This window comes from Paramormyrops kingsleyae, chromosome 15 (assembly GCF_048594095.1).
Source record: "Paramormyrops kingsleyae isolate MSU_618 chromosome 15, PKINGS_0.4, whole genome shotgun sequence".
Taxonomy (NCBI): Eukaryota; Metazoa; Chordata; class Actinopteri; order Osteoglossiformes; family Mormyridae; genus Paramormyrops; species Paramormyrops kingsleyae.
In genome coordinates this window covers 22,957,060-22,978,933 of record NC_132811.1, presented here as the reverse complement: position 1 = coordinate 22,978,933, position 21,874 = coordinate 22,957,060, and the positions used below count along the sequence as shown (strand labels likewise).

Sequence of the window (21,874 nt, the reverse complement as noted above, 5' to 3'; positions counted from 1 at the left end):
GGCTTAAAATAAACAATAATATTTTAATGCGTGCTTTCAGCCTTAGTAAAATAATGTTATTGAAAAACACCTGCTTTTAATGCATTTCTCTATTTCACCTATTTTATTCACCTTTCCGGAAAAGGCTCTGAGGCAATGAAGTAATATATATCAAATATTGCAACACCCAAGAGACCATCTCAAAGTTTTAGACCCTTCCAAACAGCTCCTTTTTGCTTCGATGACAGCATTGCAGGCTCTTGGCATTCTTTCAACCAGCTTCCAGATGTAGCCACCTGGAATGCTTATCCAACAGTCCTGTAGGAGTTTCCACTGGTTCTGGATGCAAGTTGGCTGCCATGCTCTCACTCTTCGATCCAACTCATCTCAGACCAGTGGCCTGTACTACGAAGCGGGGTTACTGGCTTATCGGGGTAGCTTGTCAGATTTAAGGTAGTCTGGGCAGAATGTAAGTGAATGAATATGAAGTCCATTTAAACTGTGGTACCTTAAATCTGACAAGTTACCCCGGTAAGCCAGATCATCTGTCTATCCATCTTTTTTTTTTTTTTTGTTTTGTTCACAAGATAATACTACATAATCTCGGGGTGCACTTACGGTCATCATGTGGTGATAATTTTCACAAGGTGTGTATTGACAGGTAGTGTATGTAAGACTAAAGGCTTGAGAGGTTGACTTTCTGCTGCTGTTGAGTAAACATGTAGTAATCCTGTATAAGCATTAGTTTCCAATCAACTTTAAATGTGACCTTCCAAACTGCAGATGGTCAACTTGCAGGTTTCTGACAAGGGGGTAATTCTGCCACTATTGTTTTGGTGCCTGTCAGTTCCTGCTGCTGTGTCTGTGCTGTGTGAGTGTGTGTTCAGTAGCAGTTACCATGTGGCGTTTCCCCTTCAGGGAACCAACCCCGCCCTTGCTGACCCCGTCCCAGCTCGAAGCCCAGACTTTGCTCTCGGAGCTCCCCTACCTTTGTTCTCACGATGCCCAGCTCAGCAGGCTGGTGTACCTGCGGGACACCCGCGACGAGCAGACCCGTCACTCAGAGAGCATCCTGTCTTCGGCGCTGGACAGCACAGTGGTGCGCTACCTCAACGACCGGTCTGCCCTTGATGCCCTGCGCCAGCCTCGGTGGGAGGGGTCCCCAGAGGCTCCCCAGTCCTCCAGCCCCGGCTCAGCCTCCCGCCGTCTGGAGGGCTTGAGGCGCAGGCAGCCTGACGACAAGCTGGAGAAACTGAAGGAGAGGATCCGGAGGCAGCGTGAGCACCTGGAGGAGGCTGTGGCGGTAGAGGCGAGGATGGGCCACCTTGAGCGCCCCCTGCTGGTCGCCAATGGCCTCGAGAGCACACTGGCCGTCCCCACCGCTAAAGTACGCAAGGTGGCTGCTGCCCCTCCCGCACCCGTCTACAAAGGTACAGGCATCGTACGGAGGCCTTTTGGCCGGACGCAAAATCAGGGGAAGCCCCCTCACCTGAACTGAAAGGATTCTGCCTGCACTTAGGGTTCAACCCCAGTGAGATGAGGATCCGCACGCCCGACGGGAAAGTGTGGCAGGAGGGGGAGCTCAGAAAGGCGACCGGCGAGATCCACAGGGAGCTGCCGCTGCAGCCGTCAGGTAGGCGCTGGCTGAGGAAACGGGAATGTGCCAGCGAACTCAGTGGGAGAACTGGTGGGGGGGCAAATGTTCAAATTCAAGCCCTAGCAGGGACAGCTGGGCACCAGAGAGAAACTGGAGTAGATGGATGCCCCTCTCTCAACCCCCCCCCCCCCTTTCCTGGCTCTTCCTCTCTCTCCCTCTCTATCTCTCCCTCTTTCTTACTCTCGTCCTTAAGGCTGATGTGTCGCACCTACCTCTACACCCTTACCTACGCAGGCATTTATACTTGTGTGCTGGTGTCTGTGCCGGTCTGCAGTTGCATCGCTGAAACACTAAGTAATGCATAGTTTTTGGTGCCACATTTTATTGTTTTTCTGCCCTGCAATTTATTCAGTTGTTGAATCACATAATGGAAATAGAAAAAAAATGAACAAAGTATCCATTTATCGAGTCCTGGTTATATTTTTACCACTCCAAACTTCCTGTAGACAAATTTGGAAACTTGAGCCGCTACCAAGTTAGTTTTTATGCATTTTCCCTTCTATATACTATTCTTACTTTTCTTTCTTGTAAAGTACGATTGAACTTCGGTTCCCATTGCAGAGGTTCTTAGGGTTTCCTAAAGGTTAGCGGTGTAGTGCTAACACCTCAGTGTCTGGTGATTATCTGCTTTAATGGAGGGTTTTGTTTCTCTCTCATAGAAAGCAGAGAGATCAAGCCAAAGCCTACAGTCACGGAGAAGGACAGGCCGAGCTCCAAGCCCGTGAGAAAAACCCACAAGGCAGATTCCAATCCAGGTGTGGCCCCCCTGCTGTCGGCTCCTGTTCCTCTGTATCATATGATGGTTTTGGATTTGGTGTGTTTCCTTGTCTGATATGCAGGGGGAAATTTGACTCTTGGCACTTGGATACTTTTTGGAAAAATTTTAACGGGGCAAAGCCTGTTATTTATGTTGTGTGTCACGCCAGGGGTTCTGTGAAGGCGTTAATGTAGCGTGCCTGTGCTGTCCTGCATGTTTCAGCATAGTACAGATGCCCCTTAATGCCCATCCTGTCCAGCAATGTACAGCAAGCCTCGATTCGTCTCGGTACCATTGAAAATGGACCCGGTGCGTTTTGCAGAAACGGTCGCTATGTGTAGCATGGGAATGCCGGGCCTCCTCCCCTCATGATGGCGTTTCAGGCTGGCCTTGCTCCTGCAGACCGTGATAAAAATAGTGCTGTGAAATCTACAGTTACATCCATCGTCCATCAGCTGCTTTTCCGTGTGGATCTGCTGCTCTGAGCGCAGCCTGATTGGTGCTGCACACAGAGGACTGGTTTCATCAGTCGAGTTTTAACTGGAATTGATCAGCCTTTCCACAAACAAAATCTTTTTTTTTGACTGAGTGCAAACACTGCAAAATATTCCCCTCCGTCTTGCTGAGTATAAGTCAGACTGAAATGCTTAAATGCTTAGGATGCACCTGCCTGTGTAGAGCGGTTCAATGGGGAGGAGTCTCTTGGTTTCATAGCTTTCTTCCCAATAACTGACAGTAGTTAATGTTGTAAATATACAATATGTGTACAGTTATAAAATATAGTACTTTGAAACTGATGTTGTATAGTTGGTGTTTTCATACCAAAAAATAAATATATTTCTTTTTAAATAAATATAATTCAAAAAAGTAATTTATTTATTTGGGTGGAGTGTCCTTCAGCTTATTTAAGCAGAACTCCCCCAAACAATCGGTATTAGTGTCAGTTTTTGTCAGGTATTGGCCAGATTTTTATAGATCTCTAATTGTATCTTAACTCTGTGATGCTGGTAAGCACTAGCCTCTCCCCATCACAGTTATGGGGTCTTTAACTTCAGCGTCTCCTGTTTCATCCTGGGATCCCCCATGTGCCCTGTGAGGGATTGGCATCTCATCCTGCCCCGTGCTCTCAATGACTCTGTAGTGGAATGTTCTGGATCTCCCCAGCGTAGGGTCTGGGGTGGGCCGTGTGTTGTTCGGCGACACCACCTCTGATCGCTCTCTGTCCTCTTCCTCAGCAGCCTCAGTGATCAACACAGCATCCTGGCGGGAGGGTCAGAAGCTGGTGAAAATGATTCTCGGCCCGGCGCCCCGTGTCCCCCGCCAGTGTGAACCAGAGACCACCAACTTTGGGGAGAGCAGAGGTGGGTGAGGCCTGAATGTCATCATCATGGCAACAGCAACTACAGTCTTACCCAGCCTCTTACTTTCAGTCCTTCCTCAGATATCGCAACTGATATTAGAACAGCAGAGGTTCAGGCTTCTTATTTAACAGACATTCTTATTGACACCCCCCTGCAGGAATGTAGAGCCTCTAGATGCATGTTGGTTGCCTCGTCCACTGATTGTAAAAAGCAGTGTTAGATTCCCTCTTTCTGACTCGCAAGCACAGCTTGTCGGGCTGCATTACTCTGGCCTGCCCCAGGTGGCATGTTCTAGACTGCCATGCACACAAGGGAAGTGGTTTGGGGGTGTTGTTTACATTGTGTGATGCTGACGTACAAGTACGGGCTTCTTGTGACAAAGTGCTTCGTGTTCTTTTCCTGCCCTTAAAGCTGCGGTTGGTGTTACTGTGTCGGGTTTTCCTCTCCACTGAGGTTAAGGATGCTGCATTATTGTTACTACCGTGCCTCACGTATGCCTACAGCTGGCTGTCTGTCTGTCACAGCTACATAAACCCTTACCTTTTACCCGGAATGGCGTTTCTTTTAAATATGTGTCCTCTCTCTTAGTAGGTCCTCCCCCTCGGGCAAAATCTGACCCACGGCCCGAGTCCAACAGGAGGCAAAGGGCGAGCAGCACAGAGCAGAACCAGGGCCGGCCGAAGGCAGATCTGGAGGAGAGGGCCCAGAGGGCGGCGGCCGGGGACGTGCTGCCCGCCGAAATCAGAGGGCTCCTGGATGACCTGCAGCTGGAGACCATGGAGCAGGTCCCTGCCACGGCCAGCACGCGGGGGGCAAAAGCGCGGGCCAGGTCGGCGCCGGGGGCCCCTGGCCGCCGTGCCCGCAGCAACAGCCCGGCTCGGGCTGAGGCGGCGGCGCCGAAGCGCAGGCACTACGACGCCGAGGTGGTGCGGCGTTACATCGCCCGGCAGCAGGAGGAGCGCCGCAAGCGACAGCAGGAGGAGAAGCGCGTCGCCAGGGAGGAGGCAGAGTGCAGAAACAGGAGGCTGCATGAACTGTACCAGCGGCAGCGGGGGGGCACGTCCCGGGCCCCCGAGGCTCCCGTGCACCGGCGTCTGAGGGAGACCTACACCGAGCTTCTGCGGGAGCAGGCCGGGCCGGAGAGCAGCGGCTCGCAGGTGGGCGGCGGCCTGTGGGTGGGCGGCGGCCTGTGGGTGGGCGGCGGCCTGTGGGTGGGCGGCGGCCTGTGGGTGGGCGGCGGCCTGCGGGTGGGCGTGATAGCCGATCACAGGGCTTCTGTACACTTAACTCAATACTGCGAGAGTAGCGTGGCACCAGGGAGGCTGCTGTCCACTTAACCAAGGACACCATCCCCAGGCTGCTTATTAAAAAAAGATGGATATATCTGATAAGTCGCAGTGCAATCTGGACTCATCTTTTAGGTTCCCGTGGGCAGCCTGTTTAGTGGTCATGTTAAAAAATAAAAACCTCTCCTGAGGTTCTGGCTGAGGTGATCATTGCTCCGGTCAGGTGATCATCGCTAACTCTCGCTTTTTGTCCTTCAGCCGAAGCCGCCGTACCAGCCCTCGGGGGAGTCTGACAAGGAGAATAAGCGTCTGGACAGGCCACAGAGCGCCTCCTCCAGCAGTGACCTTTCTTTGTCGGAGCCTCCGGCCCCTCCTCTCTCCAGGTGAGATCGGCCCGCTCTCTTTTTGGTTTCATAAAATTTTGTGTATTTGCTGAGCAGCAACTGTCCTGAAATACAGTGCCATCCATACGCATTTGGACAGTGTTTATTGTGGCTCTGTAACCCGTCACAATGTATTCGAAGTGAAACACTCAGGTCCCTTAAAGTGGGGCATCTATGTATGTAAATTTGGTTGTAATTCCTGTACAGTTCACCCAGTATAGCTAATTCAATTTGATAGTCTGCACTTTAAACGTATGTTTGTTTCATTTCATAGTCATTGTGTACAGAGCCAAAATTATAATAATGTCACTGTCCAAATCCTTATGGTCTGCACTGTAGTTTGTGTATTGTGGGTGTTTTTGAAACTCCTGCGGGTGTGCGTTTTAGGTGTGAGGTAACGTTACAGGAACATTGCGGAGAACATTTAAAGTGATATGAAAGCAAAGCTCCAGGGTCTTCTTGCGGGAGACGCATTTCCAGGTCATTTCCACTTTGATGGCTTCACTATGAATGCAAATGCGTTTACAGCCCTGCCGCTCGCATAAACGTTGCGTTGCCGTCTTTTCTGGCTGAATATCTGTGATGTATGTTATACGCCTGATGTTTTTTTTATAAAGTCCCTAACATTCAGCCCACCAAGGCCTCTGAGTTTAACCTTGTCCAGGTACTTGTTCTGTTAGACCTGCAGTCACAGGCAGGAAATGCTTGAGGAAGTAGAGGGGGTTAGCACGTGAAAGCTGCACCTGTGAGTTTGCTCTCCGCTATGTCAATTACAATGCATGCTGGGTCATGCGTGCCATTTATTGTGAAAGTGAGTTAACTCTGTGATTGAGGCAATGCTTTTTGTGAACACATGAGTAATAGTTGGAGGGGTGGGGGGTTACATTTCCTTTTATGATCCAGAGCATATAACAGTGGATTTTCTCTGAGGTGACTGTTGTGTGCAGGAAGCTGTGTTAGGTGCTGATCTGTTAAGGATGTTTTTGTGGGTTTTTGAAGTCGTCAGCCTGAAACCCTTAAAGACTGAGAGTCACACAACAAGTGGCATTAGAGGGAATCTGTGGTCTTAGCACAAGACATGGCCATTTTATTGGCGAGTGACTTACACGCGTGTGCAAAACAAGGGTAAGATTCGAAACAGAAAGACGCAGGAGGTTGTGAAGTTATGTGACATCTTGCTGATCTGGCAGCCTTAGCCCGTGGAGCTTGTGTATTTCAATGGAAACTGCACGAGCATGCTGTGGGTATGCTTCGGTGCATGAAACACGTCAGGACTTCAGTGTGAAGTGAGCAGGGAATGTGTGCTGCAGGAGTGGCCCTGAAACAGTAACTTTACTGATTGTTTGATGTTGGAATGTTTTTATTTCTGTTTATTGCCTTTATTGTCATGTTTGGTCTTTACTGAAAGAAAATTGGGCTCAATAGGAATAATGCCATTACTTGTGTTCCTGCATCTTCTTTCTCAGGGAGGACTTGGGGGTCGGAGTGGCTTGGATGCAGCAAGACGGCATGAGAGCGACTCTCAAAGGCGGCGGCTCACTGCCCCCCCCCACAGAGCCTACGGGGCACCTCCTCAGCCAGCTGCTGGGCTTGGAAGCAGGCATGTCGGGGCAGAAGAGGCACAACCAGCATCCCACCCTAATTGATGGGCTGACCCAGAGCAAGCAGAGCCGCATCGAAGCCCTTAAGGCCACGGCAGCCTCCCTGTCCACCCGCATCGAGACGGAAGCCCGCAAGCTGGCCCTGGCTGGGGCAGCCTACGGCTCCGGCAAGGATGCGGATGTGGGGCCGCCGGGACAGACCGGCGAACGCTGGGCCAAGCCGGTGAGCCCGCCCGTCCGTGACGGCGGAGAGCCGCCGCTGGGAGCCGGGCTCGATGTCCCTGATGGCGCTCTCCCCGGTGTGGGCAATCTGCACGACTTCATGAACGTGGGCGAGAAGGTCGGCGAGAGCAGCAGGCTCTCCGGCGAGAGCAGCAGGCCTCTGGCGGGCACGCACTGGCAGGTGCCCGGCCCCGGGCAGCCGGCGAGCCCCCGCGCCTCCAGCGACGGCTCCATCAGCGAGGGCCCATTGCTTAGCGAGGGCAGCCTGTCCGAGGGCCACGGGAGCGAGGGCAGCCCCAGGGCCGCGTCCCACCTCGCCTTCCAAGACTTCTGTGCAGCGGAGGTGGACGCCATGGAGACGCTGGGTCACCTCAGGAGAGAGACCCAGAAGCAGCACTCCTGCCGCTCTCTGAACATGGGCAAGGAGAGCAGGGGTCCCTGGGAGGAGCTGGCCCGCGGCAGCCCCCACAGCGTCATCAACATCTTCACCAAGCAGCTATGGGGCCACAGCAAAGGTCAGTCTCTGCAAGGCCTTTGGTGGGGGGGGGGGGGGGATTCCAAAACGCTTTTTAAACCTGCTGAACACATACTGTTTGTTACACTTGCCATTTTATTCGTTTTGAGTCACTGCTGGTTACACCAGCCAGCTGCATCTTTTCTACCATTCTTCCCTCCTTACTGCAGCCTTTGAGGAGAAGGTAGAGAGGACCTCCTCACCTTCACTTCCCACTGCATCTGCCGGGTATGAGGACGACTTTGTCTCCGGCCCTTGCAGCGGGGGCAGCAGCCGGTCTGGGAAGAGAGCAAACTCGGGGCTCAGGTGGGGGGACCTCTCTCGGGGAGGGACATGTGTTCTGCTGGGGGGGGGGAGTAGTGACCACGGCATCAAAGATCTGAAAGAATCTGCGCTGCAACTCTGGGGGTTGTTATCCTGGCTTTTCCACCAGGTGGATCTGTTGTCTTCTTTAATGATCCCTTTGATTTGCGTCCTTGTTTGGCTAATGGACTGACACCAGGTTGTCATTTCCAGCAGCATCAGCGGGATCCACAGTCCCCACGATGAGCCTCTGAGCCGGAGGTCTCCCTTTGACATCCGGACCCCGGGCTCACAGTCTCACCGCTCCCTGGGCTCCACGCCACTGTCATCACCATGCTCAGCAGCTTCTGTCCACAAGAGAGGTGACTCCCTGCACTCTGACAGGTTGTGCATGACTGTGAAAACACGTATTAGTCCTCTGCTATACTATAGGTGCAGTATATGGTCCTTTCTGTGCACTAAGCTATGGTTCCCCTCCTCTGGTCCTGAAGAGAGCGCTCTGGAGCGGACCCTGGTGGAGAAGCAGAGACAGTCCTCCGATCTCTCCGAGAATCAGTCGCAGGGCTCCAGCAGGGGATCCCCGGGACGGGGCTCGGCCCCGGGTGTGGGGCACAGCGTGGACTCGGACGGCACTCTGTGCAGCTTCTCTGGCCTGTCCCCGCTCAGGTGGGGGTGCTGGGGCTCGCTGGGACCAGGACCGGGGTCCTGCTCAAGGGGGGAGGTCCCCAGTTTAACGCTTTATTCTCTGCCAGTGCTGGTGTTGCTCTTAACAGTATTTTGAGCAGCCGTCACAGAAACCACCAAGCAGGCACGTGTGCAATTTCTCTATTGTGAGCTGTGCTCACTTCTCCCCATATCCCGTGTCGTGCATTAAAAGACACCACTTTAAGGATGAGCTGCTATCAAGAGGTTTTGGTAAGTTTTAAAAGCAGCGGTGTGTTAAATTAATTTCAAGGAAGTTATTGTACCTCACGCTTTACAAATGCTATGTGATTTTCACAATTGTATTATCAATTTTAAACATTTACACACAGCCATTCTGGCTTAATGCACCTTGCGCCCTTCACACCTTAGCTGCATTACTTGATAAATCGTGACTTTATATTGCTGTGTCCCCTTCTATTGAGAATGATGTACATTCTGTATTTGGATGCTGCAGAAAATGTTTAAGGGAGATGCGTTGTTGTACAAGATCAGGTTGTTGTACATGATGTACTTTATTATTTTACTACATTTAACAGCAAAATGTAGTTCATTTTATCTGCTATAGTAAGAAGTACTTTGTTTACTGATTGTCATGAGCCTTTGTTTTCTTCTCAGGGAAAAGTCATTTGTAAAGCCTGATTGTGCTGAAGAGGTTTAGGTAAAGAGTTAAGAACCAATTTGTTGGGATCAGCACTTATGAGTGAAAACACTTGTGTTGTAATTGATGTGGTCCAGGCTTCCATGCTAGGTGTGGGAGGAGAGCTGGGGGTGGGCTGGGCAGTGGGGGGAGAAACACAGGCTCCATTGTATTTAATGCCAGGCACTCAGGCTCTCTAACGCTGCAGTTCTGGCCTCACGCCAGCAGGGGGTTTGTTTACCTGTGACTGCGTTTGGGACTTGGGTACAAGTTCTTGTCATTCTTTACTGTCTGTCAAATATGCTGCTTTATTTTTTATCTGAGCAGCTCACGCTTTGGTTAAGGTAACCTGTGTGACTCCCAGGCTGTCACTAAACCACGGTGCTCACCCACTCTGCTGTGACCTGTGCGTACTGGGAGCCTGAGGCCTCTGCCTCTTCCTGGTGTTTCCCAGTCCAGGACCCCATGCTTGTTCCTGCTGATCCTCCTTATGGCATCTCCTGCTTGGCTCCCCACCTTTGGGCATTTTGAATCCTTTTCCCATTTGGTTTTCAGCATTTTCGCCATCAGTCGTGTGCCATCAGTATTCAGTTTGACTTCTTGTTTCATTCACCGTTTGCAGCTGCAGGTCCTCCCCGTTGTGATACCGTGGTCTCTGTGCTCTGCATCTCTTCACCTTCACGCCCTTAGTGATGTCAGTGCTCTTTCTGTGTCTGCAGTTCGGCCTCCGACAGCACGGGGGCCCCCAGGAGCCCGGCACCGTCCTCATCCACGTCTCCGCAGAAGACGACGCCGGACGCCATCGCCTCTGCTCACATCGACTGCCGCAAGGCCTCCTCGCCACAGCCCTCCGCCGCCGGCTGGCCTTCAGCGCCATCCCCTCACTCGGGCCGGTCCACTCGGCCTGGGGCGGGGGCCAGTGTGGAGCCTGGGGTCACAGGTAGGGTCTGGTGGGGGTGTCCATGTCACTTGCGGTCACGCTGGGTATTTTGCTCACACATCAGGTTAAGTTACATATAAGTTTTATTACAGCAAAAATAGCCTGTGCTGTGATATTGGGATTTATGGTTCTGCTGTATGTGTTCTGATGGTACTCTGGTTTGTTTTGAGAGGTTGCACTGGTAGGGGTGATACTATTGAAAGCTAAAAATATGACTAAAGTGAAAATTTAATCTTTCATCTAATTAGGATTATTAGAATATTGAGTGAAAATGAAAGCTGGATGGAATGATGTTTGCTGCCTAAATGAAGCGGCCATGATGGCACTGTCTTGCTCCATGCAGTTAGTTTTAGTCGCATTAGAATTGTTTTGTGCTTTTGCATCACCCCCGACCCGCCAGGTGCCCACTAACTGCTCCCGCCTCGTTCTCCTCTCCCCAGCCACCTCCCCCAGCGAGCCTCAGTACCCCCCAGCTGCACTGCAGCAGCGCTTGTCTGCCGAACTCAACTACCTGGAGGCCATGGAGGAGTCGGTGGGGCAGCTCGCCGCGGCGGAGCGCCTGAGGGCCGTGGGCCTGGCCCAGCAGGAGGGCGTGTCGCTGTCCCACATCCTCAAGGTGGGCACCACCTGCCGGACTCTCTCTGCACGCCGCCCTTTGCCCGTCGTTCCTCTCGCTCCTCTTTAAAATCCACACGTCCACAGACTCAGCAGCAGAGGCACGAACACGAGCTCCTCCGGCTGAAGCTGAAGGCTGAGCAGGAGGAGCTGGAGAGCAGGAGGCAGCTGGAGGAGACGCGGCAGCGAGCCGCACGGGTACGCCGGCGAGCCGCCACCCCCCCCCCCCCCCCGCCGTCCATGGGTGTCCGAGGCCGCCATGCTCACTGTCCCCTGTCCTCCCCCTCCCAGGCCCACACCGAGCTGCAGGAGGACATGGCGAGATCACAGCAGGTGTCACTGGAGGGCCTGCAGGATTCGGCCAGGAGGATGATGGGCCAGCAGGCGGACGCAGCGCGGCACACAGCAGAGGCAGCGCGCCACATCAGAGAGGTGCCACCTGCCTCTCATCCCGCATACCTCTGTGGGCCTCTCCGGCCTGCCTCTGATAGGCACAGCAACCGGGCCTCTGCTGTCTTGCAGATGACCGAGCTGGCACGCTCGCAGATCGCGCAGGCTCTCAACGTACCCTCCACGCCTTCCGCTTCACTGCCTGGCCAGCAGAGGGAGCAGCGACAGCAGCACCCAGCAGCGAGCAGGTCGCTGCCGCCTCGCCCCGCCTCTGACAGGTGACTGCTGATAGCTGGTGTTTCCCAGGCAAAGCCTTAGTGCTTCAGTGCACAGCCAGCTGACATGAGGTCCTTCTCCAGCAGGAGGCGTGAGAGCTCTCCTGAGAGACGTCGGATGGAGGACGCTGCCTTATCTCTCAACAGCCCCTTGGAGTCCCTCGCTTCTGGGACGCCGGGCCTCAGGTAGCGTCCACCGGTCCCCACCTTGTCTCTGCATCCTTTAACTTACATCTTCATCTTCATCTTCATCTGAGCTGTCTTCATGTCCCCTCTGTCACCAGCAGGGGCAGCAGCACGCAGGTTAGTCCATCCCTGTCGTCATGTGACAAGTTGGCAATCGTCAACCCAGTCAGGGAGGAGAAGAACAGCAGCTCAGTGGAGGAGGAGGCTCACACGGCTGCGGACGATTCGCTGTGCAGCAACAGCGCCCCCTCTCTGCTGGACGAGAAGGGTCAGTGGGTTAGGTTTAGGATCCCTTAGGGTCCATGTCCCCTGGCTGTGTTAACTCTTACTGACAAACCCCTACCCCCCCCCCCCCAGCAGACAACACCTCCGTCGCCACCGAGTACTCACTGAAGTTTGAGGAGTCCATGACAGAGGACGACATCGAGGAGCGTTCCTTCCGCTCATTGCTGCCCTCCGAATCGCATCGCCGTGTCACCATGGAGCAGAAGCGTGGTTTCCACGAGGAATCTGAGGAGGAGGCCAACCGGGAGAAATCCAGTGAGCTGGACACCAGCAAGGTGGCTGCCCCCCCCTCGCTCCCCTAACCCACCCTGCAGCCTATGTCATCTAAAGCCTCTGTGTCTCTCACAGCTCTGAACGGTGCGGACCTTTGCCCTAAGTACCAGGTTTAAGGACAGCGCCAGGTAGTTCTCGCTCTGTTCCAGTGAGGTGCCGCTGGGTGTTGTTTACTATGTGCTACGCTTATTCAGACAGTGAGTCATTGAGGCTGATGTTTTGGGTGCGTGTCCGTCACTAATTAAACTGTAATGATGGTCACTTAAAACCGGCTCCACCAGGATCCACCCACCTGTCCTTCCAGCCATCTCCGTTCAGAGGATGCCTCTCCTAAACACCCTGGAAATGTGCTGGCTCACTCCGGGAGGGAAATGGGAGCCTGTATTGCACCCTGTCCCCACCCCTGCCCCCAGTGCGTCCCCTGTTAAAGAGCTCGGGCAGCCATTTAAGTTAATTTATATAATTTAATCCAAAGTGACTGAGTTTATGTAATAGGCGTAATAAATACACAGCGTGGTGTAGAAAGGCAGCACCAGAGTGGGCCGTGTGTCAGTAACTCACTGTCGCTCCTCCTCGCAGGATGGTGTCAAGCCCTTTTCCAGCGGCCAGAACAGCTTCTCCCGCTTCACCATGGACATGGTGCGGCAGTACATGACAGAGGAGGAGGTGCGGGCACAGCACCAGAGCTCCCTGCTGCGGCTCCGCGAGAAGGCACTCAAGGACAAGACCAGGGCCGAGCTGGCCTGGCTGGAGCACCAGAAGAGGCACGCTGTCTGTCTCTGCCTGCCTGTGTCTGTCTGCCTGTCTCTGCCTGCCTGTCTCTGCCTGCCTGTGTCTGTCTGCCTCTGCCTGTCTGTCTGCGTGTCTGTCTCTGTCTGTGCCTGTCTGTCTGCCTCTGCCTGTCTGTCTGCCTCTGCCTGTCTGTCTGCCTCTGCCTGTCTGTCTCTGCGAGTGAGAGACAGACAGGGAGTGTCTGCCGACCTGTAATGTCTCCCCAGGTTCTGGGATTGGCTCCCAGGCTGGTTTTACTGAAAACAGGCAAACTGATGGATTAAGACTGAGTGTGATTTAATACCACATGCTGTTTAGTTGGACGTTTGTAAGATCATTCTCTTACCCCAGGAGGCTGAGGGATAAGGGGGAGGATGACATGATGCCACCCCTGCGTAAGCGGCAGAGGGGCCTTCTGCTGAAACTGCAGCAGGAGCAGGTAGGTGCGCGCCACCCCCACCCCCACCCCCACCCACACCCCCACCCCCACCCCCGGCTCCACCCCCCTCCGTGCTCACGGCCCCTCGGCCCACAGGCGGAGATCAAGCGACTGCAGGAGGCCAACAGGGCGGCACGGAGGGAGAGGCAGCTGCTCCTGAAGCAGCAGGAGGAGATCGAGAGGATGCGGCACAGCACCATGCGTTTGAGGGAGCGCCTCAAGTCCGCGGGGGAGGCCAACGAGGTAAGTGTCTGCTGGCGGCCAGCATTGGGGGTACGGTTCACAAAGACATATACACGAGATGGGAGAGCCGTCATTCTCTCCTGATGTACAGCAGGGGTGTCAAACTCCAGTCCTGGGGGGCCGGAGCCCTGCACAGTTTTTGGGCTACCCTCATTTAACACACCTGATTCAACTCCTTGTGCTAATTACAGCACAGCTCTTGAGCTGAATCATTTAATCATTTATGGTGGAACAGAGAAATAACTGAGCTACACTGGGCTCCAGGACTGGAGTCTGACACCCCTGGTGTGGAAGTTAAGACCCTACCACCTTCCCTTTCCCCCCCATGCACAGGACGCCACCGTCTCAGAGACAGCCGACGAGACGGCCGTCCCCAACCTGAGTGTGACGGACCTGGACACACGCAGCCCCTCCCCGGTCTCCGTCTCAGGCAGCGAGACCAGCAGCATCATGCAGAAGCTGAAGAAAATGCGATGTCACATGGATGAGAAGTAAGCCCCCCGCCCCCCCCCCCAAACTGCTGTGTCCACCGCGGCGGCCCTGCCTGACTGGTCCTTGGGGTCGCCCAGTAGCTCTTATGTCCGTGTGTCTCTCAGGAAGGCTGTAATGCTGCTGTGCGCCTTTCCTCAGCTTTGTGGGATTACTGTCACTAACCCTAATCCTTAGTATCATTCCCAACTAACACCCATAATCTCCATGTCATTACAGACTTACAGCTGTGCTTCTCCAATTAAAGTCTAATTGCACTGATATAAGGGCTACTTGGGAGTGACAGCCTTTCTCCAATTCAAACACTGGCAGCAAGGATGTCATTTCCTTATAAGTAAGGCTGAGATGACAATACAACATTAAAGTTGGACTGGCAGTAGGAGGCGCCAGAGCGCTGGCAGGATAGCGTATGTAACGCTGTGCGGCACCATGGGGGATGGGCCGGCATGCTGGGCGCTCTGGGCATGTGCGTGGGGGCCTGCCTATTCTCAGGGTGGTTTTACTGGTGCCATAGTCGTTGGGGCTCTTTTGGGGCATAAACACTTCGCAGTGATCAGTCAGTAAACAGAAAGAATGCTCCTCACATCAGTAGGAAATCTATTATTCATAAATGTCCTAACTTCGGGATTCCCCTGACTAAGGGATCCCACAATTGGCAGGTTTAATACTTCTTTTAGGGTTTAATTCACGCTCCACAATTAGCACGAGGCAATGTTTACATCTGACATCACACAGTCGACAGAGCAGGGCCCAGTGGCTGGTGTGTTATTAACCGAAAGGCAGGCCTCTCGCCCTGGGTGCCGGCGCGGTGACACGCTGGCAGGTCACCTCAGCCTTAATTATAAAGCACCACGGCTTGCCGCTCGTGGAGAGCGGGACCAACGCCGTGCCGTCCTCAGCGCTCTCATCGTGCTCTCAAAGCCCCATTGTTTGCCGCAGAAACAGGGCGCAGAGCCCGCTGCGGGCCGGGGGGGGGGGATGGGCGGGACCACGCCTGCGGATACGAGCATGCTCCATGCGGCTCCCGGAGCCTTTCCGCAGGTTTCACGGGGGTGGCTCTGGTCCTGGTCATTTTAATGGGACTCTGTGTGTACCTAACACTGCCATGAACCTGCACTGTGCCTATTCATGTCCATTGATAATTTGTTCATTTTTACACCAGCGACCAGCAGGGGGCGTGACTGTAACTCTGCAGGTTCCTTGCAGAGCTCAGGCGTCCTCATAACCTGCATTTCCTGCTGTACATCACTCGCGACCTGCTTTTAGCCGTTTGTCCTGGTCTTACTTAGACAAGGATCAGGAGAAACGGCAGCGTTCCTGTGGTGAAAGGGCATGCCTTCCCCTCTCTGGGCGTCTCATTCCATCCTTAAAATAGTATGGTTCAAATCTGCTTAAGCTCTTTTTTCATTTTAATTCCAGTCCATTTTAAGTTGGTTGAGGGTGAAACTAAGCTGCTGTTACTGCCTGTTCAGGACTTGAATGTGCTGTGTGCCTCAGTTAGATGTGCTAATCAAACTTTTATCACACATGCTACATACCGGGTTAACGGTGCACACACACATGTGCATTGTGGTGCCATCTTCCCTGAGTCACGCCGTGTGGTGAAAAGTGAAACGTTCAAATGCAGTAAATCTCATGTTTACTCACTCTTCTCTCCCCTCCCCTGTTCTCTGTGGTTTTCACACCATCCTTGACCCTTCTGTCCCCCATCGGTTTCTGCTCCTCATGTTTTTAAAACAAACCCCCCCTCTCCCCTGCTTTATTTTGTAGACACTGCTCTCCTGTCCACTACTTCTTCTCTGTCTTTACGGCTCACCACTGGGCCTCTCTCAGTGTCTGTTTCCCCAACCTCCATCCCAAATTCCAGCAGTTTATCTACAGCCAGTTGGTCAGGTACAGTGCCCACGCCTCTTCTGGTGCCTTGCCGGCTCCTGTCCGCTGTCCCATGGAGCATGCTCTCATTCTGCCCCCGCGGGGACGGCGGGTGGGAGTGGCGGGAGGGAGGGGTGGTGCTGGGGAGCTCCCAGGGGAGTTGGGGGGGGGTGGATGCTGCCTTGTTCAAACGAGCTGGCGTTTTGGCCACAGCGTGAACACAGAGCACCTGCACACTATTTTCTCATTTCTGTGACCCTTCATGCTTTCTGCTTATCCAGTCCCCATTCTCAGATCATGTAAAAATGTAGAATTCCCGCCTGCTAGTCTTGGTGACAATAACAAAAGAATGTGAACGTCAGTGTGTAGCATATGGGAATATATTGACATCTTAAAACAATCATCGGCGTAGGCCGAGTGAACCAGGCTAAAGTGCAGAAGGTCACAGGCACTGTTTACCGTTTGATGGCCAAAGGTTGTGCTCGCTTTGATATGGCTGTGCTGTTTGTACAAGGCTCCCCTCCCGGGCCGTGTGCAGAGCCCTCGTGTGTCTCAGGGGTACGGCTTGGGGCCCATTGCAGCACTTTCAGTTTGGGACAGAGACCTTCCTCCGGCACAGAATGAATCTCCTTGCATTTCCTGTCACTGTTACCCTGCCATCCAGAGAGCAGCTCCCCAAGGCCACTCTTTGATTGTCGTTTATTAAGACTGATTGACGCGCCTGTACCCGAGACCCCACGACCCCTCGATCTTAAACAGGCGCTGGAGAAAATCAAACCTCTGTGTGACTTCAGGCGTTATCAAGTAGATGATTTATCAGCAGGTAATGGAAATGGCTAACAGGGGAGCCGGAGTAAATAAAGGTGCAGGGCTAAAGCACACGTTTCTCTACTTAATTGATAAATTATTTAATGATGATAAAATGGTATAAATGGTGCATTTTATCTGGTTAATGGTGCCGTGAATCTTGGCTAAATGCCCTTAAGTGAGTGTGGCTTGTGATGAAGTTAGCAGGGATAACAGTCTGTGTGTCTGAGTGGAGTATTAGCTATTGTAATATTATTGCCGTAGCCAGGAGCTGTTTTTTATTTTTTTTTATTAGTTAAATTTCAGGTTTGACTCTAGCTTCTCACATAGACACCGAAAGGGCCCGGATTGTGATGTAACACCCTCTCCAGGCCCAGTCAGCATTTTTTTCCCCCCATTTTATAGATTCTGTTGCCTTTTGTGTAGCACAAGGAGATGCAAACTGTTCATTTTCTAGCCAGAATAGCTACGTGTCTGCAACATTTTGGAAATCCCGAAGCCGCACCCCTCAGACATGCTGGTGCGTTATGCACCGTGTGTTAATTCTGGGTGGATTTGCTTGTGAATTCATTTCAGAGGTGTCTTGCCTTTTAAAACCTCCTCCTGCTCAATCAATGCATGAATGAAATGGCCGGTAAATAAGCGGCATGTCCACACTCACGGTGGCCGGTGTCCCCTCGCTGTCATCTAATGCCCCTTTGGCCTTCCTGCTGGGGTCTGGGTCGGCCCCGCCGAGGTAAGCGTGTGTACCGTGTGCAGTGTGACACCGCCAGCCCAGCTCGGCCTCCCAGTGCGGTTCTGAGCCCGACCCGTCGCTCTCCCTCTCCGGCCGCCTGCCTCTCGTATCTTCTCCAACTGTTCCCTGTCGCCCGCCCCACCCCTGCACCCACCCTGCCCGCAGGTTCCTCACCAAACGTGAGCAGCAGCTGATGCGCCGGCGGCGCCATGCGGAGGAGCTGCTGCAGTGGAAGCAGCGTCTGGACGTGGAGGAGGCTGAGGTACGCAGCATGGAGCAGCGTGCCCTGGCCGCCTGGGGAGGAGAGCGCCCCCACAGGGTGGGGCCCGGTGGTGCCCCTGCCAGCAGCTGCGATGGAAGGACGCCGAAAGGTACAGGAGAGATCAGCCCGGTCATCCCACAAAACACTGATGTCTGATTTATTGGGTTTTCTCTTCTGCATTAGTTACATGAAATGGCTTCTCTTCTGCATGGTTAATAATACCTGACCTTACAGGGCAAGATGGAGATCAATCTCCAGCTGAGACAGTCTCCAGCCAGCCCACTGAGCCCTCTGTGCCCGAGGAGCTGGGCAGTCCTGCCGGGCACCCCGACTCTGAGCTGTCCTCCCCCCACAAGGACCTCAGCCAGGAGGAAACCTCCATCTACTCCGAGGACTTTGACTCGGAGAGCAAGCTGGTAGGTTGCTCTGGGGAAGGGATCCCCCCCAGTAACATTCCTCAAGCTGTTATTTAGATTTGTTTTAAGTGTGGCAGTATGGAAGTTGTCGTCGTTTGAAATGCCTGATCTGCTTTAGTGCTTAATAATTGCTAGCAGTGTAGTGTGAGTTTTTGTAGAGGGTTTGATTTTAGCTTGGAAACACTGCAACATTAGCTGGAAACAATTTAGGTCTCTGCGTTTCTGTATTTGTTTTTCACATATACAACATAATGCCTAACTATCCACATTTGTGCACAGTACTGGCCTTTGGTTACGCGCAGTAATATTTTCCGATAGTTCATGTCATTTTGATTTCGGAAACTTAACGAGACATCGTCCATTCTGATTTTTTTTGGTCATAAATTGCCGTCTGATTGGACCGTATGAAGGGTCTGTTCTTCTCTGCACCTTGACACCACACCAAGCGTCCCCTCACCTGCCCATTCTGCTCGTTGTCCATCAGTCTCCACCATCAAAGACCGGCACTTCCAGACACACCGAGAACGGCAGCAGGGGGAAATCGCATAACCACTCCGGATCCTGGACGGACCGGCCCGCTCCCAGCGAGTCCCGCTCAGCCCAACAGTCCGGTCAGTAGCAGTGGGGAGAAACCTGGGAAGGATGCTGTAGGACCCTCACTGACCGTGTATATAGTGTGTCCTCTGCTGGATGATCTGTGTGGCCTGGTTTAGATCCAGGTTTTTTTAATATGCCTCCGCCCCACCCCCATGTAGAACCAACCTCTGATCAGAGTGACATCGAGAGCCGCGTCCGCGCTCTGAAGGAGGAGCTGCGCAAACGCAAGTCCATCGTCTACCAGCTGAAGAAAGAGCAGAAGAAGCGTCACAAGGAGCGGCTGAAAGCACAAGAGGCCAGCCTGCTCAAGCAACTGGAGGTATGTTCCCCTCTGGGTGATGGCATAGAACATAAGCAGCCTCTGCGGTCCCCTCTACCTCGCTACCCACCCCGCCCACCCCGCATCAGGGACATTTTTGCAGTTAGATTGGTTTGTTTTGTTTCTCATATTGTTTTTAGTGCTACAATGACTTCATTCAGAAGACCAAAGCCGACCTCAGTAAAGACCTGGAGGCGACGCCCACAGCGAAACCTCAGATTAAAGCCCCCACTTCAGCCACAGAGAAGCCGCGCATCAAACCCCCACACATGCAGAGGTAACAGGCCCGAAGCCGGGCTCCTGCCATGTGTTTGTATATGACCGTGAGCCTGACAGGTCATTATATTTCATCGTCCCCCTACAGGCCGGAAACAAGGAAAAACTGGAACATTGTCAAAGAATCCGAGAAGGAAAAGAAAGGTCAGGCCTCCCAACGAGCATGATTTTATTCCAGCTGCTGTTTTAAGACTTGCGTTTCCCTCATATTTTCACTAACGGGAAGAATGAAGCGTTTTGGTATATTTGTTTATGCAGTGTGTTGTCATTTAACAGTATTTGATTTTTTTTTTTTTCCCCCCCAAAACTTTAGATGACTTCACACAATCTGACCATAATAAATTTACACCTATCCCGAAAGGGAGCTCCCTGGATGAAGGTCCCCCAGCATTGACTCCAACTCCAGTGCTGGGAAGTCCTGAGCACCACGATAGCTTAAAGGACCATGTTTCATCTGAACTCCTGTCGACATCTGTCCAAGCTGCCAGGCTGCTGCCCACGGACTCTGGAGAGGAGAGCGTTGTGAGTGTTGTTTCCAGTCAAAGGTCAGAGGTGGAAGAAGAGCTGGAACAACTGAATTCAGACGAGTCAGCGGGTAGAAGTTTTCACTCCCTGAAACTGGACCAAGAGATCTCACCTACTGATCAACAGCAGGACTCACTGAAGGAAGATCACTCTGTAAAATGCAGTGAGCATGAGAAGGGCCTCCACATCAGTGAAGAAATGAAGGGAAGAGAGACCCTTGAGGACGAAGACCTTATGTCTAACAGTTGGAAGCCTAATAGATCTGCTGCTGAGGAGCCCAAGGACCAGCAGCTGCCTGAGAAAGAGACTTCTAACAAGGAAGATTTGTACACCCCCCATCATTTGTCACCAGTGGAGGAGGATCTAAGTACTACAGCGGAGGTGTGTGTGGACAGCTATCATGATGATTTTGAATCATCGGTGGAGTCCGCACCTCAGGAAGGTTACATGGGCTCTGCAGATCCAGAGAAGTATCTTTATAGCAAATCTCCCACATTTAGCAGCGAGGAAGAAATTAGTGAAGAGCTTCTTGCAAAACTCACCTCTGCCAGTGAAACTTTCCATTCTGAGAAGCTTCTGGGTTTACAGGCCCAAGTAGAGGACTCCAAAGAAATAGTGCCAGAGGTTAAGGATGGGACCCGAAGTCCTGACCTGTTCCCACCAAGTTCTCCTCCCCCCTCAGAAACTGTGGATACGATGCTTGATTTTAACATTGGAGACCGGGTCCTGGTGAGCAACGTGCAACCTGGAACACTTAGGTTCAAAGGGCCAACCAGCTTTGCAAAGGGCTTCTGGGCAGGCGTGGAACTGGACAAGTCTGAGGGAAGTAATAATGGGACCTATGATGGGGTGGTGTACTTTGAGTGCGAGGAAGGCCATGGCATCTTTGCTCCACCTGATAAGGTATCACTGCTGTCTGAGAAATTTGAGGTATATGTGGACATCACTGAAGATGAAGACTCCTCCTTTGATGACCAGTTTGATGACGAGTCCAAGAAGAAGCACACAGAAGCCGAAGATCTGTCTAAGCTGAGAACTTCGCAGGTCACAAGACAGTCCAGGGGAAGCAGTGAGTCAGGAAATGGGGCATCCCCCGACTCCAGTGAAGCCTTAGTTGAATGCTTGAAAAAACAAGATGTATACGATAAAGACCCAATTTTACAGTCCGATAAATTTGAACTGAGTGACTTCAAATTAAATACTAATAAGAAAATTAATGGGACGCAGCATCTGACACCTAACGGAACAAGCAGGAATATCATCTTGGAGCTGGAGGATGCCACAACCGGTGACTTTGACCTGTTAATTACAGAAGTAGGAAAGCAAGAAATCGAGAAGGCCTCCACCCCATTACTGGATCTTCTGACTAAAGAGAAAGAGACTTTGGAAGCCCAACAAAATGAAAAGTTTGATGCAGAGAAAAGGTTTGACAAGCAAAACTTTAGCTCTCTCACTGATAAACTGCTCAGCAACTTTGTGTCTGATGCCATTAGGCAGTTCCAAAAGATCAGAAACGATAAAAATGAGAAGATATTGGCTGCCAATCAGTCAAAAGGAAATGACGAGGGCAGATGTGACCTGAAAGAGTTGTCCCTAAACCATATCACCACCTGCATTGCTCAACTGGAGAATTTACCCAGTTTCATAGAAGATGGGCAGGAGGAGCTTTCCTCCCCAGAACTCTGCTTTCGTCCGGTGAGTCTAGATCCTCATCCATCTCCTAATCTTTGCTGTCTAGATAAACAAAGGGAGA

At 52.5% G+C, this 21,874-nt stretch overlaps 1 protein-coding gene across 1 annotated transcript in view; it reads left to right on the top strand.

Annotated features, from left to right (window-relative positions):
• cep350 (centrosomal protein 350) overlaps nt 1-21,874 on the top strand; it is a 31,509-nt gene that overhangs the window by 5,461 nt on the left and 4,174 nt on the right. The window contains exons 6-35 of the mRNA XM_072699680.1: nt 898-1,409; nt 1,499-1,612; nt 2,296-2,391; nt 3,629-3,754; nt 4,343-4,911; nt 5,299-5,423; nt 6,890-7,761; nt 7,931-8,066; nt 8,277-8,425; nt 8,555-8,729; nt 10,125-10,345; nt 10,786-10,961; nt 11,048-11,158; nt 11,252-11,392; nt 11,483-11,628; nt 11,710-11,811; nt 11,910-12,079; nt 12,169-12,371; nt 12,949-13,133; nt 13,492-13,579; nt 13,676-13,822; nt 14,156-14,313; nt 16,082-16,204; nt 17,892-18,097; nt 18,223-18,404; nt 18,889-19,015; nt 19,160-19,320; nt 19,461-19,597; nt 19,685-19,740; nt 19,910-21,816. Coding sequence (XP_072555781.1) covers nt 898-1,409; nt 1,499-1,612; nt 2,296-2,391; nt 3,629-3,754; nt 4,343-4,911; nt 5,299-5,423; nt 6,890-7,761; nt 7,931-8,066; nt 8,277-8,425; nt 8,555-8,729; nt 10,125-10,345; nt 10,786-10,961; nt 11,048-11,158; nt 11,252-11,392; nt 11,483-11,628; nt 11,710-11,811; nt 11,910-12,079; nt 12,169-12,371; nt 12,949-13,133; nt 13,492-13,579; nt 13,676-13,822; nt 14,156-14,313; nt 16,082-16,204; nt 17,892-18,097; nt 18,223-18,404; nt 18,889-19,015; nt 19,160-19,320; nt 19,461-19,597; nt 19,685-19,740; nt 19,910-21,816 — 7,621 coding nt within the window. The remainder of the gene's footprint in view (nt 1-897; nt 1,410-1,498; nt 1,613-2,295; nt 2,392-3,628; nt 3,755-4,342; nt 4,912-5,298; nt 5,424-6,889; nt 7,762-7,930; nt 8,067-8,276; nt 8,426-8,554; nt 8,730-10,124; nt 10,346-10,785; nt 10,962-11,047; nt 11,159-11,251; nt 11,393-11,482; nt 11,629-11,709; nt 11,812-11,909; nt 12,080-12,168; nt 12,372-12,948; nt 13,134-13,491; nt 13,580-13,675; nt 13,823-14,155; nt 14,314-16,081; nt 16,205-17,891; nt 18,098-18,222; nt 18,405-18,888; nt 19,016-19,159; nt 19,321-19,460; nt 19,598-19,684; nt 19,741-19,909; nt 21,817-21,874) is intronic.